General features: G+C 52.7%; 1 protein-coding gene across 1 annotated transcript in view; it reads left to right on the top strand.

Annotated features, from left to right (window-relative positions):
- The window catches only part of MAP2K5 (mitogen-activated protein kinase kinase 5), a 110,950-nt gene extending 98,001 nt beyond the window's left edge, over positions 1-12,949 (top strand). Inside the window, exon 22 of the mRNA XM_042875793.1 lies at positions 12,591-12,949. Coding sequence (XP_042731727.1) covers positions 12,591-12,695 — 105 coding nt within the window. The 3' untranslated portion in view covers positions 12,696-12,949. The remainder of the gene's footprint in view (positions 1-12,590) is intronic.
- Positions 12,950-19,437: the final 6,488 nt, after the last annotated feature.

The raw sequence follows: 19,437 nt of genomic DNA on the forward strand, positions 1-19,437 counted from the left end.
TGGGTGGTTGGTTGGTTGGTCAGTTGGTTGGTTGGCTGGCTGGTTGGTTGGGTGGTTGGTTGGCTGGCTAGCTGGTTGGTTGGTTGGCTGGGTGGTTGGTTGGTTGGTCGGTTGGTTGGTTGCTGCCTGGTGCAGTGCTAAAGTTCCCTGTCCCTGTGCCTTCAGCAATGCTTCTTTACATTTCAGGAGTGCCATTTAGGTCTTAGAAGCTACAGTAGGCATTTTTTCAGATAGTTATTTGTTTTTATATTTAAGCGTATGGGTTTTTTTCTTAAACTTAGCATATGTAGGTTTTCAGAAATGGGTTCTGTCTGGGCGTTCCCTTATAAATAACAAATGTAGGAAATTGGAGATGAGAAGCTTTTAAGCAGCAATATTTTATGCGGTGATATTCACTAGGGTCTGGCCAGTAGCATTTCTTACCAGGTAGAGAAAACTCATGTGCTGCTTGTTGTGTTAGCCCATTGTTAGCAGCTGGTAGGAAATAGTTTGTGCTTTCAGCAAGCTAGTGAAACATCAGCATAATCCTACCTGAATTTTCATGTAAGCCTTCAGAATAGAGCCAATAATATCCTTCCACTCATGTTTCCAATGGAAGGTTTTCCCCAGCAGCTAATTTGGCATTGCAGCGGTGGCATCACCGAGTAGCTGAGATTGCTGAACAGATTGAGGTTTTCATGACCTTAACTTCTGAGAGGGAGCAGAGGGCTGTCTGCACTTGGCTTTTCACAGAGGCATTTAGTAAATCTTTTGAAGACAGCTTACAGATAAATGTTTTCTGTCGCAGTCTGTCTGGATGTTTATGCGTCATTGTTGGATCACACTGAGCCCAGAATTTTCACTCTTTGGCTGCTTGCAAGCATTTGTTTTCCTGAGCCAGTGCAGGATCACCTCTCAGAGGTGATTTGCCCAGAGAAGAATTGTCAGTTCTTGCACCTGTGATGGATAGCTTTGTTTGCAAACATTCAGACTCTCCTCTGTCGCAGTGATCCCAGTTCATTCACCCCATGACAAGGAGAAATTCTGACAGACACTGAAACACGTGCCAGATGGGAGGGAGAGGGCTCTTCTCTGATTTCCTAAGGAAACGAGCACATGGCCAGGTACTTCAGCAGCTGTAAACATGATTAATATTAAACTGCATCTTCAGTCGTTCAGTTTGGACACACGGTGGACAAGAAGTCCTGGATGAAATCCTGGCTATGCTGGAGTCAGCAGAGATTTTATATTGACTTCACTGATGGGATTTTGTGGGACTCAGGGTGTTCCTGTCACTGTGTTTTGTCATCCTCCTTGGTCAGCTTGAGCCGGAGGAAAAATAGGTGTATTATTTTGGTGGCTGCAGTGCTCAACCCATTCCCTTCTGCTGAAATAGAGGAAGGTGGGTTATAGACCTTCTGCTCTTTCTTTTTCCTTCTCTCTCCGCTGTTTCTGTCCTTAGGGATATGATTTGCTCTTCTTTGTCACTTGAGAAATCAGCTATTGAAATGGAGAAATATGTTCTATCGGTGTCACTAAATCCAGCAATTACAGCAGACTAAGATTGTGACAAGGTTAACTTCTGAGCAATAGGGCTTTAAGGTGTTACATTCATTCTCTGTCTTCTGCAGTCCCACTGCTCAACGTGCCACTGACTTTGTACAGAAAATGTGAAATTCTGACTTTCTCTTTCTAACATGCCCTAAAGCTGCACAACAAAGTGGCATTTTCCAGTGAGATGTGAAAAAGAGGACTTGAGCCGGCATGAAGAAGCATTGAAAATGTAAGGAAACGGGACAAAAACAAATGGGCAGCAATTTTGAGTGATACAGCTCAGATGATAGTTAATATTTTTGGTGACTTGAGTCTCCTGGGCTTTGCAGCTTAATTTGAGCAAATGTTTCATCTGGCGCTTCTGGTGCTTCTGTAGTTCTCCAGACACTCAGGCAAATATTTACATCTCACTCATCTTGGTAGCACAATTGCAAGTCTTTCAGTTGAATATCTGGAGACGTTGTGCTTTTATGTTACTGATGCTTCTGTCTCTGTTCCCTTGCCTACGAGGTGATCTTGCTGGCCGAGGTGATCTTAGTGGTCCTTCCAGCCCTTACGATTCCACAATATTTATTAAAAATAAATAGATCTGTGAATACTTCCAAAGTGAAGCATATCTTTAACGCCAAGAGCACTGTCCTTTCCTTTTGTTCCAAATTCAGCACGGAATGTGCTGTAACGGGCAGTTCTGGAAACCTCCGTGCAGTATTTATTTGTGTAATAAGACTGGAATTTTCCATTGATTCGAAGCCACCGGATGAATTCAAATTGCTGGCGTTTGTGTAGAGCCAGCAGCGGTGGGCTGCAGCACCTCAGGACTATCCTGCAGTATTAAATAAGAGCAGTAATTGCCTATGAATGAGGAGAGCACGGAGCAGGGGTGCAGACAGGCCTTCCTCTGACCTGTGCGCATTGTGCCACAAATCCCTTAATCAGATTTGTGCCGCTTGATTCTTGCATCCACAGAAATTCAGCTGGAGGATCAGGGCCTGAAGTAGTAAAAAATCAATTAATACGACTTTCTAATTTGTGCGCTTGACAAAAACGCATATAAATAGGGGACATTTTTCTACTGAAGAGGGCCGCACTGAAAGATTGTTAATTGGATTTTCATTGTGATTGACAGCCCTCGATTATGACAGTAACTTTATTTGGCTGGACTGTTAGAGCCCTCTTGTTGGGATTTCTTCCATCAAAGCTCTTTTTCATCCGCTGAATTCCCGGCGGAGCTGCGGTGGCTGTGAAAGAGCCTTTTAGCACCTTTGTTGCAGCCATCCCTGGTGATGATTGGGCCCAGCTGGTAGCAGAGAGGAAAATGTCCCTCTCACAAAGAGGTTGTGTCTCCCGTCCCCACGGCTTCGATAATTTTAAGAGCCCCAGAAACCTGTTGAGGATTAGAAGTAGCTTTAGATGTGAAATGAGTGTTAAGTATTAGTAATCGGGAGATTAGGGCCCCGGGGACAATGGGAGATAAACAACTGCAATTAAGGCAAATCTGCCAGAGTAAACAAAATTTAGCAGAAACAGATGCCCTAACCATTTTGGGGGATTGATTGGAGGGCACCGAGGAATCGATTTTTGTCTTGTTTACACTTCCAAACCCCTGTGATAAACCGGGAGGCTAAATATTTCATAGCGCCTGATTTTAGTTAATTTTTTTCCAGCTCCTCACAGTGGGTCTGCGCTCGTCTAACAGTGACCAGGCCTGAGTTTATTCTGCGTTCACAGGGAGCAGCTAATTGTCTATGAAGGGCCCCTGTGTTTAAATGGGCTTGACAGGAATTTAAATTTTGTTTCAATCAACCTCCGTGCTCGCAGCCTGCTCCAGTTTCTAATTTTTAAATTAAAGATGATTTTTGAAGCCGGGGCTGCCGCAGAGCAGGGATGCGCAGCTTTATGGAGGCTGCAGCAGCAGAGCGCGACGGGCACGGCCCCAAAATGCACCCCGTCCCATCAGCATGGCTGCTCCTTCCTGCTCAGTGGGACGCACTGCCAGGGCGTGAGGAGGGGAAGAGTCCAGCAGGAAGACTGGAGCACAGTCATGGTGGTCTTGTGCCGGATTCGAAGGGATTTCTCTTCTTCCCAAGCCGAGTGGTGATGGTGTGCTTTGTGCTCTCTGTGTTTTCCATAGGGCTCCGTGCATCTGTCTGCTCGTGGCTCTGTGGCTGTGACACAGCACAGCTCGATGCTATCTGTGTGCTTCAGCATTCAGCACTGGTTCTGTTTAATCTGTCAGCAAACGTTGGGATGTTTCTTTGCACGATGTTTGGTGTTCAGCTGTGTGATGGGATGCAACACTACGGGGTACTTCTGAAACCAACCTCATGGCATTTGCTACCCCAAGGTAGAAAACATTGAGGACGCTGTTTGAATTCTGTCCATCTCAGTAATTTTCTGTGTTGGCAGAAACCATTTCCTCAAAGCTCGTAGGAAGCATCTGGTTTTTTCCTTCCTTTTCTCCCTCTCTGGGAAATTTTTGTTGGAAGGAAATACTCCACCCTCAGTTTTTTGCTTGACTCTCTCTGGTCGGTGGTGTGTTTGCAGGGAGCCATGAGCTGGAGCACAGTGCTCAGGAGGCATCTGCGTCAACGTGTGAGTTTGGTTCAGGTGTGCATTCTTGGTCTGAATCTCCAGATCTTTCAGAGCTGCCAACCACGCTTTCATTCCCATCACGCACAGCTCTCAAAGCTAATGAATCGAATTGATTTCAAATGAAACCCAAGCAGAGGATGTGCTCCAGGCACGCACCTCGTGCTCTGGCTGCAGACGGGTGCTGCGTCCGCAGAGCAGACCAGAGCTGGTCAGAAGCAAAACCTCCTCCATCCCCAAAACCCTGCACCAACCATTTCACTCTGCAGATCTGCTTCTGCTGTTGACAGCTTGCTAATGTTGACATAGTCTATCAGCCTTGGGCCACTCTCTCTATTCCTCTTCCACAGCTCTTCTTAACCTCAGCAACACTTGCAGAAGCGCTCTCCAATTATATTTTGGTTGCCTTTTTTTTTTTTTTTAGGAGTCATCATGAAAAATACCTTTGCTGGGAGTGAGCTCGTTTTGTTAGCTGAGCACCACGAGGCGTGCCAAGCACCGTTATCGGCTCCACAGCAAATAGCAAAAAAGCAGAACTGCTGTGGGAAGAACGATCTGCAGATGGGCGAATAGATTCCGCTGTGCCACAGCCAAAAGCGGGGCTCTGTGTGAATTTTAGGCCGGTAATGCACCGCAGTGAGAGTGTAGCACAAATCAGACCCACCCTGCACGCAGCATGGAGGAGCTGAGTTGCATGCAGTCAGGTCTGTGCTACAGATGTCGAATGAGTTGCACTGCTTGTTGCTGACCTGAGCTGCAGAACAAATGCTCTCTTGACTCTGAGTCTGGACACGGGGGTTGGGTTTATGGGGACTGCCTGGAGGGCTGCGGCCGATGCCCAGAGCCTCAGAGGAAGGTGGAAAAAAGAGCTTTAATGGTCATGGAGGATGTGCGTTACGGTCTGACAATGGAAGTTCAGATGTGCTGCTGTGTGGTGTGTTGTGCTCCTCTGTAGGTACAGGTTTTCAGGTTTAAGTGAAGCTGGTCTTCCTGTGGTGCCTGATACATTTCCTATCACTATCTTAAGTATCATTGGAGGGATGAAACCATTACAGCGCTAATCTAGACAGCTGTGGTTCTACCATTGACCTAGGCTAATCTGCCTTTGCAATTTCAAGAAGTATGTTTGACTCCTCTGAAAGTAACCTTAAATTGTAGTCTTGTAAGAATTCCAGAGCTGTATCCTTCACTCCTTCTCCTAATGAGGTTATGACCAAATGCTCATTATAATTGCTTTAGACTCCTTTTAATTTTCAAGCTTATTAATCATAAGAAGAGTTATTTAAAATTGCATAAATTAATCTTAGATTAAAAGCCCATCAAAGCCTCGAAACAATTAAGAATAAGTAGGATTTCCCTGGGGCAGCAAGTTTTATTTTAATAGTGTAGTCAGGTGGATATCAGAACATTGAAGTATGGTAGTGATTAATGTATGCAAAATTTAAATGAGAGTTTTTAAATGGCAAATCTAAATCACATATTGACCTAACTGTAGGCTTTAACTGCACTGTCTGTCATATATTTAAACTGTTTAGTAATCAGCATTTTAATTACAGTGTATGTTCGGGAGGCCATGCAACAAACAGAACTCAGCACTCTGACACTTCTAGCAGTCTGAGGCTGTGCTGCAACTGCTCAGCATAAGGGATGAGGAAAAAGCTTCGAGGAGATCACAGTACCTCATTCTGCTTACAGGTGTTTCTTGTCCCTGCTTCACCTGCGCCCATAAAATACCATGGACTGATGCAGCTGCTGACCCTCTTTGCTGCCCCTGTTGCTCTCACAGGCAGAAGCTGCAGGTGGTGTCCCTGCAGGGTGGGAGATGTGGAGCAAACTTCATCTTCTGGGTGCTTCTGTTTGGTGACCCTTGAGTCTCTCTGTCACCCTGAGCTCTGCAGACCTGAGGACCTGTGTCTTTGGCTCCCACTGTAGGGGATTTCAGTCTTATGGCTTATGAAGGTGCTGGCGTTTTCATCGAATGCAGTGAGACGCCATCCTTGCCCTGAATAGTGGATGGAATGAGGGGAGAGAGATGGGCTGGTAGATGCTTAGTACAGCATCAAACATAGCCATGCAAGTACGTAAGTAGAACTAAACTTGCTGTCGTTTGGCACCTGCAGTCCCATCACTGCAGGAGTAGCACAGGAGAGGCAAGGAGCAGTCATTTGTGGGGAACTGTGTCTACTAAAGAAAGGGTTGACCTTGCTGGAGCTTTGGGAAACTGGGACATGCTTTCTGGACTCCCAGCCACTGCTTTCCCAAGCACCCGTCCTGTTCCCTAAGGGGTCACCCACTGTGGCCAGAACACATGCTAACATTGCAGAAGTACAGCAAGGGGTGTAACGGATGGGATGGATCACAAATAGTGTCTTACAGGGTCTTTCCACCCGTGCAATCATCCTGTGTCTCCACAGGTCAGCGAGAGTGTTTGAAGCCCTCTGATTTTTTACCCTGCTCGAACCTTAGAGGTGAGCAATGGAGGGAAGGTGGCCGCACAGAGCAGCCCAGGGAGGGCTCTGACACCACTGTGCCTGAGAATTAACAATATTCTGGGAGTCGACAGCAGAGTATTGGCCTGAGGATTCCTCGCTGCTATTCCTGGCTGTGGGAGCAGAAATCGGCCTCGTGGAGAGCTAGCACAGATAATTAGAGCAGCGTCTAGTTTGGCTTGTCCTTGGGGGCAGAAGCTCTAGATGTGAAATCCTGCTCTGCTGGAGGAGGTGGCAGAGCAATGACATCCTGCGTGTGCTGAGGACAGCAGAGGTGGGAACACAGGTCAGTGTGGGGTGCTTTGTCTCTCCATGTGTCCTGGGAAGGAGCTCCAGGGCTGAGGTTTGTGATGGTTGTTTTGGAGGTCTGACTTGTGTTCCCATTAAACATGTGAATGAGCAGAATTTCCTCTCGAGCACGTGCCCTCAGTTAATTACAAGCAGCATACAAACAGTGGTAGCAATGGGAGAACGAGCTGGGCTGATAACTGTGGTGCGCTCTTTGCAGCCAAGGTTTTGTTTTCCAAACCTGCAGGGCTTGCACTCCTTCAGACAGCCAGGGATGAGTTGTTCCTTGGATTTAGTGTTGCACTGGGGCAGTCTGACCATGCCAGCTGCCTTGGGAGCAGAAGCTGGGTCATGTTTAACGGTGCTTTGTCAGGGATGGGGGGATGGCAGGAGGAGCAGCGATGTCCAGATTCCATTTTATTCTTAAAAGATGCCCCAGTTCTCATGCTTTTGCAGAAAAAATCTCTGTGTTGAGGCATCTGATGCACCGCAGAGACACCCAGTGCTGCAAGGCAGTGCCATGCTGTTCCTAATATTGCCTAATAAACTGCTGCATTGTCTTCTCCCTCCCCCTTACAAAATGGCATCGGAGTCGCATGTTAAGCAGAGAGTGAGCTTCCCTTAAAGCAGCCTGTAGCCATCAGTAATATTTATTTTCTCTATTTGTTTTAAGCCTGTGAAGACTGTGGTTTCCTCCATACTGTCCTGATGGAGCCCTGACCAGCAAGCGTGCAGTGCCCCTAGCCCTAATGTGCCATTAATGATAGGTTAATGTACAGTATAATGTTTTTTGGACTATGGGTTCATTACACTTCTGAGTGCAAGGTCCTTCTGCAGAGCGCCCAAGGTCCCATTGCATTATATCATGCAATAAAAATACCCTTTTCATATCACACGCTAATAAACTGTATTTGAAATGCTGTCTAAGGGCACTGCCATCGTCTTGATAGTCCGTGTCTGCAACAGTTGGGGTCTTTTTATTATGGTTTTTTTGTGTGTGTGTGATGCCCAATTCAGTTTTTTAAAGGAGATGAGTAATTTGTCGGTGCTTTTTGTAATAAATGGGGCACAGTCCTTCTACTTCGTAGTCCTTGGGGGGAGGAGGGGGCCTTTAAAAGAGAGCGCTGGGAGGATTGTGCTGTGTGCTTTGTGCTTGTGAAGAGCTCCGGGATGGCTGGAGAGCCATGGTGGTGTGCCCATCCCTGTGCCATCCCTGTGCCATCCAAGCACGTCGTGTAGCAGAGGAGCCCCTCTGTGGGAGTGCAAAGTGTGGCTGAAACCACGGAACTTTTCCCCTTGAATAATGGCCGTTTAATTGACTGGGCTAAATGATTGATGGTGCGTGGGCAATGGGTTGGAATTACCAGGGCTGTGTGCTCAGGGGGGCACTGCCCTCTTAATTTCATGTCAGATATTTAAATCCTTTCTCTCCCCCTCTGCGCAGCGCTTCCCTTGGAAAGAGTTAAGCTGTCTGGTGGGACACCGCAGCGCAGGGAACGTACCCTTTATCAAAGGAACGAGATGAGACAAGTTCATTTAAAAAGCCTGGTTTGTCATTGTTTATCTAATTTTCAGCGTTGACACACAAAATTAAGTGGGCTGACACTCACTGCAGCCCCGTCCTGCCTGACCTTTCCTGCTCCTCTGCTTCCCCTCCTGCAGCAGTGGCTGCATGCCGTGCCAGACCCCAGCGGGGGTGGGGATGGCATTCTGGGGGCTTTTCAGTGTGTTTTCTGCTGCCTGGGCCTCCTGGCTGTGCTGGTTGCCACGTGGGTTCAGTGCTGAGGGTTTATAGAATCAAAGAATGAGTTGGAAGAGAGACCTCAAAGATCATCTCGTTCCAACCACCCTGCTGCAAATGGGCGTTTGTGCAAAGTATGGGGAGAAGACTGAACACAAGCACAGTTTGCCAATAAAAACGTGCCAATAATTTCAGGTTGGATATTAGGAAAAATGCGTTCTCAGAAAGAGCAGTGCTGCACAGCACAGCTGCCCGGGGGGTGGTGGGTCCCTAACCCAGGGGGTGCTCCAGAACCATCCGTGGAGATGTGGCACTTGGGGACGTGGTCAGTGGGCTTGGGTTGGGTTTGTCTTCTCAGAGGTCTTTTCCAACCTCAGTGATTCTGTGATTCAATGGAACTTTGCCACAAGTGGGCCTAGGGCAGGTCTGATGGGCTCATGGGTTCAGTTCTGTACTGCTCTTTGTTGCAGGTGTGATGCAGCAGCAAGGTGCTGCTGAGCGAGGCCAGGTATCAGGAGCAGCGCTGGCTTGAGGCTGTGCATGGACCTGGTGCACCCTCCTAGTTGTCAGTGCCTGACCTGAGCACACTGGGGGCTGCCCACCAGTACAGGTCCTACTAGCACTGTAGTCTGAGGAAATTCTTCTCTGGAACAGTGGAAAACAAGAGAAACCAAACAGTGGTTTCAAGTTAAACTTCTTTCTAGGAAGAAAAGTGTGTAAAATGTGGGGTTTTCCATGGAGTAACCCCACAAAACAAAGCAGAGGGTGTGAGCAACACGGCTCACTGACATCTTAAACACCTCGTAGCCTGCATTCTTCCCCTGCGTGTTGCAAGGAGCTGAACTGCATGGATATTCCAGGCGTGAGATGCCTTCCTCTGCAGGGAGCCTCTCCATCGTAAAGGAGATTCATGGGAGAAGCGGACTGTCTTTAATAGCTTTGTTTTAATTGCCCCAATGCATCTGCTCTTCCTTGTCTGTGGGCTCCGTTGTTTCTCCCTAGTTCTCACTGGTGTCCTTGGCTGCTTTTTTGTTTAAGAGGCCAGACGGGTACCTCTAGGCTGTATTGCTTAGAATAAGCCTTTACTTTAATGTGCACTTTTGCACCCACCATACCGCGGTGCTGTGCACAGCACACTCACACCGATTCTTTCAGCACTCAGTGAGGCAGCAGAAGCTGTGTATTCCCTTTTTTCTGTGTGCTGGGGGAGGTCCTGCAGCTTTGTGGAGGTCACACTGGATGGTACATGGAATATCTGCAGGATCCTGTCCCTGGGGTGCAGGTTGTGGTCCTTCCGAACGGTTTCCATGGGTAGAATCAAGGAATATTTCAAGCAACAGCAATATTTCACACTGCGTTTGTTTACTAAACCCATAGGGCGTGTGCAGGAAGGGATGAAGAATAAATTGTGGCCTTTCTGTAGCATCGTTCCTGATGTTAGACATTCAAGACCAAAGCTAAAGATTTCTGATAGCCAGGTGTTGGGAAGGAAGAGACGTCGTCCATATGCTCAGTGCCGCGAGCATCTGTGTACTCAAATGCATCATTTTAAGCTCATCCATCTTCTGCTGTAGCATCGAGCTGGCTGCTGCCATCGTCAGACTCTCAGATGGGCTGTGGTACCCCTGGGAGTGCTCCTCGGTGGCCATTTCCCAAGCAGAGCTCACGTGTGTCCACGTGGGTGCAAAATTCAGAGCTCTGACAAATGTGAAGTTGTTCTCTGCAGCCCAGAACGGCTGAAAGGAAGCGATCTGCTTCCCCAGAGATAAATATCAAAAAGAAAAAAAGATTGAAGGCTGGGGGGAGAAAATATCCATTTCTGCAGCAGTTACAAAGAGCAAATTTAGAAAGATCGATCACAGTGGCAGAGAGCGATGCTCGGTTCCAGAGGCCTGAGATAAAGGTTGGGGCTGGTGACTTGAGCCTGGTGGGAAGCATTGACAATCTGAGCAGGGAGAGCGAGTTCCTGGAGCTGACTTTGCTTTGGGAAGCTCTTGCGACTCCATGTTTGTTCTGTGCATCATGGTGGGAATGAGTTCCTGAAGGTGAAGGAAACAACTGGCTCCCAGCAGTGACTGAGTTCACCTTTATGTGTTGGTTAGCAAAGTCTTGCCTCTTACTGTGTTATTTCTCCATCCGCACGTGGAGGAGCCCCATTTGTACCACTGGGATGGTACAGAAGAGGTTGTGATGTGAGAATAAAGACCAAGTGACCGCCAGCCCTGCTTGTCGAGGGATTGCACAGAGCAATCCTGTGTCCTTCTGCAAGGCAGTGAGCCCTGCAGCACCTCTGCTAACCCAGGCAGCTCTGTACCTGGACCCCATAGGACTGAGATGGATTTGTGCTGGGCTCTGCTGTGCGTGCGTGGAGGTCACCCTGCCTTGTGCATCGCCCCTTCTGTGCATTGCCCAATCCTCACACTGCCTTTGCCCAAAGCCCATGGAAGGGCATCATGGATGCAGCCATCCCAGAGGGTCGAAGCATCTCGCACTTGCTCCCTCCATCATGTAGATCGTGACGTGTTTTATCCCTGCAGCTCCTCTGTTCCCTGGCCCTGGCCTGCAGAGTGTTTTATTGCTTTGAGCTGGCGCTGCGAGGATTTATGGCGCTGTGTTCAGCCTGGTGCTGCCTCGTGGCTCCGCTCGGTGCCATCCTGCCCTGCTGACCCCCCAGTGCGCCCAACGCCGCTGTGCCAGCACTGCATCACTGTCCCCGAGGGTCCCCACATCAACACTGGTTACTTTCAGGCGCTGTTTGCAAGAGCTGTGAAGTTTAGTGTTGCAAAAACCGAGCTGCTTTTGAGTGATTTGGAGGAGAGGTTTTCATCATCTGTGATGGTTTCTCCTGGCGATTGCTTTCTTTCAGCCATTTATGTAATTGCGGTACTTGGTTTCCTGTGGATTTTTATACTTCATTTGAGATTCATCCGAAGATGGCATGTTCCCATCTCTAGGAATGGGGCCAGATTGAGCTGTCTAAGCTGGCTGCTGAAACTGCACGCTGTATTCCTGTTCTGATTTTCTGAGGTGTCTCAGCCAGTAACAGCCCTACGATTCCATGGGGCAGCGTGTTGTACAGCCATCCCTCTTTCCATCATACATGAGTGCCCACAGTGGCTTCTCACGAAGGCCTGTTGGGGTTGTGCATAGGTGAGATTTCAGTTTCGTTGTCAAGTGATGGCTCCAAAGGCCACACACAGCTCATGTCCTGCTGCAGCTGCAACGTAACACTTGGAGGGATGTGGCACTTTCTGTGTGACTCATCAACCCTAAGAGTGAGGGTGCACACAGGGCAAGGTGTGGAGTTTGTACTGACTGAAGTCAAGGGTGCAAATATATGTGTACAAGGTTATTGCTACGAGTGTGTGTTCATGGTGGCATGATTCAGGCTATGCCCGTAGATAGGGGAAGCATTTTGGAGTGTGACCCAGTTGGACAATTTCCTTTAGGATTGGGCTGGATTACTGCTGGGTTGTGTTGCGTTAAGTTGGGTTGGGTTGGATTGGATTGGGTTGGGTTAGGTTGGATGATGTTAGATTGGGTTGGGTTATGTTGGGTTATGTTGGATTGGGTTGGGTTTGGTTGAGTTAGTTTGGGTTCGGTTGGGTTGGTTGGGTTATGTTGGATTGGGTTGGGTTGGGTTATGTTGTGTTGTGATGCTATTTGCACAAAGGGGCCATTAAAGGGAGAAAATTAAGAGATTGTGGACCTTTAAAACCTGCGGGTCAGTGACCTCAGTGAAGAGTTTGGAGTCCTCCAGCCTCCTCTTTTCTGTATCAGTGATGAACATGGACAATATGCATCCAGCTGAAAGCCCACTGATTGCAATCCCGTTTTCATTGCAACCGCAGAATTTTCCAGTGTATTTTTTCTAACACATGAATGAGATCAACTCTCTCAGGGTCTCTCTCTGTGTGTCTGTTGGCTAACCCTTCCTGTCCCGTTTGCAGGGCCACCCGTTCATCGTGCAGTACAACGACGGCCATGCAGAGGTGGTTTCCATGTGGGTGTGCAGGACGTTGGAGGAGCGGCGCTCGGCGCAGGGCGCACCGTGAGCTGCTGGGTCGTGGGACAGAGCTTTGGGCTCCCCCCATCCGGGTCATATTGTGCTAAAAAGCAACACAATCTTTTGGGATGTTGGTTGTTGCCTTCCTCCCTCCCGCGCAGACACGTTAAGGAATTCCCTTCACACGTTTCTCTCATTTAATGTCCTCAAATTAATCTTCAGTTAAACTGTACACAGCCTTAAAGCGAGTATTTTATATCTCTATTTTTTTTTTTTGTTATTGAATGTATTGTATATTTCATGGCTCCAGAGTATTTTTGAACTTAGTTTTGCTATTGTATGGCTGACCAGCAGGCTGTTCTGAGGGCTGGAGGAGGAGCCGTTGGCTGTCTGGGGAGTGTGGACATCCACAAAACACCTGTTTGAAATGGGTTTGGTATTTTTAAGGACAAAAAAAAAAAAAAAAAGAAGAAGAAGAAGAGGAAGGGAGAGTGTGGAGTTGCTGGTCCTGGGAAGAGGCCATCACCCCGCTGCAATACGAGCATTGCAGGGGCATCGGCCGTGGTGTCCTTGGATGGCAGATGCTGCACAGTGCTGCATCCCATCGCGGGGGCAGAGCTGTGCTGAGGGACGGTGCTGCTCAGGCTGTGGTTTCACTGACAGTCCCATTTAGTGGCTCATCTCCCCGTGGTTGGGAGCACACAGCAGCCCCTGGCACGCGACAGCAGCGCCACTGCTGTGGGGCACAGTGTGAGCAGGGGGGGGGAGCGCTGTGCCCAGGTGTCCCTGCCCCGATCCCCTGTGTGCTATGGGCAGGGATGGGCACAGCACTCACTGCCGTCGTGCAGAGCGCCCGGCTGTGCTCCCAGTGGAGCAGGAACACTTCCAGCATCTGCGCCGTGTGTTTGCTGTCCCTGCCATCCCTGTGTGTGCTGGGCGCACCGTCGATCCTTGCGTTAAGACACTGGAGGAGCAGACGGCAGAAGGCGCTGTGGGAGCTGAGGGTTTGCTCAGCAAACTGCACACCTTGGGCGGGGGGGGAGGATGGGGGTTTCCTTTGCTCGTTTTTGCCTTAGAAATAAACTTTTGCTATAAGAAAAGCTCAGGTAGTGCATTCTATACCAGCAGCTTTAAGAACAAAACAGTGAAAAATTCCTCCCCAGTCCCTGCAAATTGTAAATGTTCCTTTGGAGAAGACTTTGCTTCCTTCCTTGGAGGGATCATTCGTCTTCTTTTGAAGTATAGGGGTTGCAGGCACGAACTTATAGACTAAAAGTTTATCTTAATTGCTCTGATGTCACCGCCTCCCCGGCAGATAACAGCGCAATGAATGAGTCAACAGGACCCCACACCTTCAGGTCCTTTTTCTAAAGTGAGACAAATTTCTTCCCTTGGAGCCATGGGGACCGCGGGCAGCTCGCCTGTTTATCTCCCGCGGTTCGCTTTGGCTTTCTCTGGCTAAAAAGTCTCTCCCTCGGGTTTAGGTAAGAAGTCGGTAGGAGCAAGGCTGTGCCTTGGGGGGAGCGATGGCACCGGCTGGGATCCGGTTGTGATCGCTGCTCCCCGAAGCCCACCGCAGGGATGGGGTGCATCCAGGCTCCGTGCACAGGGGCTGGGGCTGCTCCTCCCTTCTGCAGCTTTCTGAAGCCGGAATCGGGGCGTTCCTCGGCCGGAAAGCTTGAAGAAAACAGCGCCGTTACACGCTGCAGCCACGTCCCGCTCAGCCGCAGCACGGGGCGGTGCGTGGTGAACAACACCTGAGCGAGGATGAACGCCCTGCGTGGATGTGGGCGCACACAGGAGCTCGCAGGCTCTGCGATGAACCACCGTGCGCGTGTGAAATCTGTGCAGGATTTGGAATGCGTGCAGCTTTCCTCTGCCCGTCACCTTTGCTCATCCCACGAGCCCGGGGCAGCACGGAACACCTTCAGTTTCTCGCGTCCCGTGCCCATGTGCATCCCGCTGCCAGCTTTCCGAAGGCGAAGTGTCACTCTTTGTTTTCTGACTAACAGCCTGTGTGTGTGTGTGTGTGTGTGTGTGTGTGTGTGTGTGTGTGTTTGTGCAGGCAGACATCTGGCAAAATATAAAAGCAGAAAGTGGGAACTGCAGCAGGAGGCGGCTTGGAAGGCTGCGCGGTCCCAACGTGTCCCTTCTGCCGGACAGGGACAAACAGCGGCCGCCGACCGCGCAGCTCCACCGACACGTGGAGCAGCTCCGAGGGGCTCCGTGTGCTCCTCCGCCGTCCAGGAGCCGGCACTGACCCTGCGAGCAGCGCGGGGGCTCCGCGGTCCCGCCGGGAAGGTGGCACTGAGGGCTGCCAAGGGACGGGGCTGAGCACAGGGAGCTCTGTCTGCCTCTCTGATGCAGGGAGGTGGGACTGGGGCCGAAGCAAACCCCGGGAGCCTCCCCACATCTTTGGGAGCTGCAAAGCAAGGCGCTCAGGATCCGACTTTTCTGAAAGGCGCTCAGAAGCTTCTTATGCTGTGCAGGGCTGTTCGCAGGCGGCTTGCCACAGCCACCCACATCCCTACAGCTAACTTGTGCCTGCTCCTCCTTGTCCTTCCACCCTACACAGCTCCCCCCCCCCCCCCCCGGGCAGGACCAACCTGAACCCCAAACACCACAGCGCCCGCAGAGCAGCAGTGCTGCACCCCGTGACCCGTGAGGGGTCCGGAGTCCCAGTTTTGGGGAGCCCCATCCTCCACCTTCAGTGGGGACCCTCAGCCTAGGGCACCAAGCAGCAGGATGGGCTGAGCCGAGCGCTGCTCGGGGTGCTGCAGTTCTGGGCTGCCCGGCGCGGGCTCTGGAAAAAAAAAAAAATAATAATAATAAAAATCAAAATGATAATTGAAAAACAAAAGAAAAGGAAAAAGGAAAATAAATAAATAAATAAAACCACTCGACACGTTCAGATATTTTGGGCAGACGGAAATAGAAAGAAGGCAAAAATCAAAAGCTCGAAGGTGCGCGCCGATCTCCGCCGAAAGCCGCAGTGCGCGGAGCCGCGGTGACCCGGAGCGGCGCTCCCTGCGGGGGGGCACAGCCGGAACGCGCTGGGAATGGATGGATGGGCTCAGCTTTCCGCGCTCCGCAGCTCTGCGGCTCCGGCGAACCCCTCGTCCTGCCGGAAGGTCAAGGTTTGTCGGCCCGGGCGATGGATGGCGGGAGGAGAACAACTCGCGGGGGGAGCAGAGCTGCGGGTCGGGGTGCTGCAGGTTCGGCACGGCCCGGTTCAGTTCGGCTCGGGGACGAAGCGCCTCTAATTGCTGCCCCGGGCGCACGGCGCTGCTTTAACCCCATCGATGAACTGCGGGCATCGATCGTCAGCGCTGCGTTCCTCCGCATCCCCTACAGCTCCTACACCGGGCCGGGCGGGATGGGGCTGAATTGGGCTGGGAGGTAACCGGGAGGGGGGGGGGAGAAAGGTGAGGGGTAACGGGGAGAGCAGATGGTGATGGGAGGATGAGAGGGGGGGAACGGAGTGGGGATGCACGGCGCTTGGGAGCACAGAAGGGGCATTCGTGAGACACAGCCGGGGGGGCACACACAGGTGCCGGGAAAAGGGCCCCGGGCTCTGCTCACCGCTCTGCGTATCTCTGCGCACCCGCGGGCGCTCCGCACGTCGGGGCGGGCGCAGCGCTGCCGGCCCGCAGAGAGCCGCCGCCCGCTTCCTTTGTCAATGTCCAGTAATTAAAATGTCACCGTTTAATTTTCAGGCCTCTCGGAGCAATCTTTTCCTAATAAAGAGTGTGATCGAAGCGCTCCTTTCCCCCCCCCCCCCTCGCTCCCCGCAAAGGGCCGTGGAAGGGGCCGTAAACGCAGAGCCGCTGCGGATCGATGGAGAGAAGCCCGGATTGATCGGCCTCTAAAATTAAATTTATTGGGGTCATGGTTTTATATGGTGCTGATACAACTGTTAAATGGGGAACATTCATTTCCAATAGGAGGCGTTTATTAAACTTCCACTGAATTAGACCGCCGTGATTTATGTGGCAATCTCGGCACAGCCCTCCAGGAGGGAAAGGGAGAGGCAGTGAGGGCCCTTCCGCGGCCGTCTCCGGGCGGTTATTTATTTATCCCCACCCCCACCCCCCCCGTGCCACGGCTCCATAAGTTTTAACCGAAATTATCCGCCGGGCTCAGCCGGGAGCGGCACCGCCCGCGGGTCCCGTCAGGGCGCCCCGCACCGCCCCGCACCGCGCAGCCCTGGGGGTGGGGGGGGGGTCGGGGGAGCCCCGCAAACGTCCCCGCTCCCGCGTGCGGCGATCGTTGAGCGTTAATTAGAAATTCATTACAATTAAAAGCCGCGCGCACACGCCTTAATTACATCTGATTTTTAATTCCGAATCCGTGTTTACACAGTAAGCGAGACGTACCTCCTGATTATCCCCAATACTCTTTATACTGTACTAATTATGTAAATTAAACCTAATTAACTGACAAAAACTGCAGTCAATTCAACTGTTCGAAGATAACGGAGGCGGCGAGGAGCGGAGGAGCCGCGGCCGTTCCGCGCTGTCGGGGCGGTGCGGTGCGGTGCTGCGGGGCGCGGGAGCGGGGACGGCGGAGGGGGACGCGGTGGAGGCGCGGATTTGGGCCCCTCGGAGCCCCTCGACGTGAGAGCTGCCCGGTGCGGATGGGGCGTCGGGCTGCGGCCGGCGGTGGCACAGCGAAGAGGAGCGGCTCCGTGGGTACCGCGCGTGTTTAACCCCCACCCGTGAGCCCAACCCGCAAACACGAAAATAAGCGGTGAGAAGATGTGGCAGCGCCGGAGGGTCTCACTCACTGCCGGCTGGAGGAGGAGCGGGGATAAATAACTGAAAAAAAAAAAAAAAAAAAAAAAAAAAAAGAGGAATAATTACCGGCTCTGGTTGCGGCCATTGCGGGAAGGCCGAGCCCGCAGCTCCCAACCTTCGGCTTCTCTCCCCGCCCCGCCCCGACGGGGCGTCCCGCACCCAAATTGCGGGGACCCGCAGCCGCTTTCGGGCAGTGCGGAGCGGCCTCACCGCGGGGACGCAGCGCCGGGATCGGCTCCGCGGCCGCGTTTCTCTCCGCACCGCATCCTCTCGGCAGAGGGATTATAAAATAATCATAAATAATAAACAATAATATAGAGAGATAAATATATATCTATAAAAGCGATAGCCGGGGGCGACGCGCGCCGTTATTAACTTCTGTTTGATCAGTGTAATTGCGCCGATCGCGGCCGGACATGATGATTAATTACAGTTTAATTAATGTGGCCGTGACCAACCCACCCAGGGCGGGGACGCGGAGCCGGGGGGGGGGCCCTTCCACGCCGGCGGGACCGAAGGCCACCGGAGCGGTACCCCCATTCCTACGGCCCGGCCGGCGTGGAGGAGACCCCCGGAGCGAACGAAAAACCGCGGCTGTCGCCCCCCCCTCCGCCTCCTCCCGGCGATTTCGTTACCGCCCTTCTGTCCCCCATCCGCGCATCCTCACCCCCCGGGCGGAGCTCTCATCCCGGCTACGGAGGAAAGGGGAAACGGCGGTGAGAAGGAAGTGGAAGATTCTTTGGGGCCCTAGCGGTGACCCCCCCGGGGAGGAGGGTTTTCGTTGCATCCCGCTCCCACCGGTATGTTACAACGAACCCCGGGGGGCGGCGCGGGCCGAAACGCGGAGGGACGCGCGGTAAATGCGCGGAGGGCAGAAGAGATGCGCGGAGAGCTGCGGATCCCCGCTCTTACCTCGGGCAGACCCGGGCGGGTCCCCGCTCGCTGGCGGCCCCCCGAGCCCCCCCGCCCCGCTCCGCTGTGCCTTAAAGCCGCGCCGTGATTGAGCGGAGCGCATCGGTGATTGACGGCCGCGGGGTCCCGGAGGCAGTTAATGTAAATATGCTGGTGCTAAGTGGGTGTGTCTTCCCGTTATTTTAGCTGTCACCGGATCAATGTGCGGCGGCTCCAAGTACGGATCCGGATCCTCCCTCGGCGGCGCGGTTGCCCACTCGCTCTTGTTGCATCGCGCCCGGGCGGACACGGAGGAAGCGGCCGCCCCGCAGCACCGCTGAACGCCCGCACCGCACCGCCCGTCCCCGCGGGGAGGAGGGGGCCGGGGGGGCCCGCACTGCGCCCGGCGGCGGATGAGCGGCCCCGGGGCGGCGGATGAGCGGCGGCCCTTAACCCCGAGGAGCGCGGGCCGCTCGCACGTCCATCCCGGCTCCGCGCCGCGGTAAGTGATGGCGGTGCGGGGCGGCGCGGGGCGGCGCGGGGGAGCGATTTGGGGAGCGGTTCCCCTGTTCTTTCGTGCGCCGAGCGCGGAAGCCGCTTACAGCCCTCCTCGCTAAGCCAATTTGCCTCGTTCGCTTCCCTGCTGCTACGTGCGGCGGGGGCTGTCCGCCCCGGCCCCTATAATCCCCCTCCCCGCCCCTAATCGCCTCCCGGGGACGCTCGGCTGCAGGGCCCCGGCTCCAAGTTTCGGCCCGGCCGGAGCCGCTCCGCGCTCCCTCCGGTGCGGTGCGCTGGGGTACGGCACAAAGAGACCGGTGTCACCCCCGTCCCCCTCCCCATCTCCATCCCCATTCCCGTCCCCGTCCACATCCTGATCGCCACCCCCATCCCGTCTCCGGTTCGGACGCCCTTGGCCGCAGCTGCGGAGCGGCGGTGCGGTGCGGGGCTGCGCGGAGCCCTCCGGGGCCGCAGCCGGGAACGTCCCCGCTGCTGCGCCCGGTGCTGAGGAGCGGGGAGCGGGGGGAGGACCGGAGGGGCCCCCGGAGCGCTCCTCACCGACGCCTTTCGCCGCTATTTTGTTTTGCAGGGGCGTTTTCGAGGGGA

The sequence above is a fragment of the Lagopus leucura genome, unplaced genomic scaffold (genome assembly GCF_019238085.1).
Source record: "Lagopus leucura isolate 7727_CA_CO unplaced genomic scaffold, USGS_WTPT01 Super-Scaffold_100015, whole genome shotgun sequence".
NCBI lineage: Eukaryota > Metazoa > Chordata > Aves > Galliformes > Phasianidae > Lagopus > Lagopus leucura.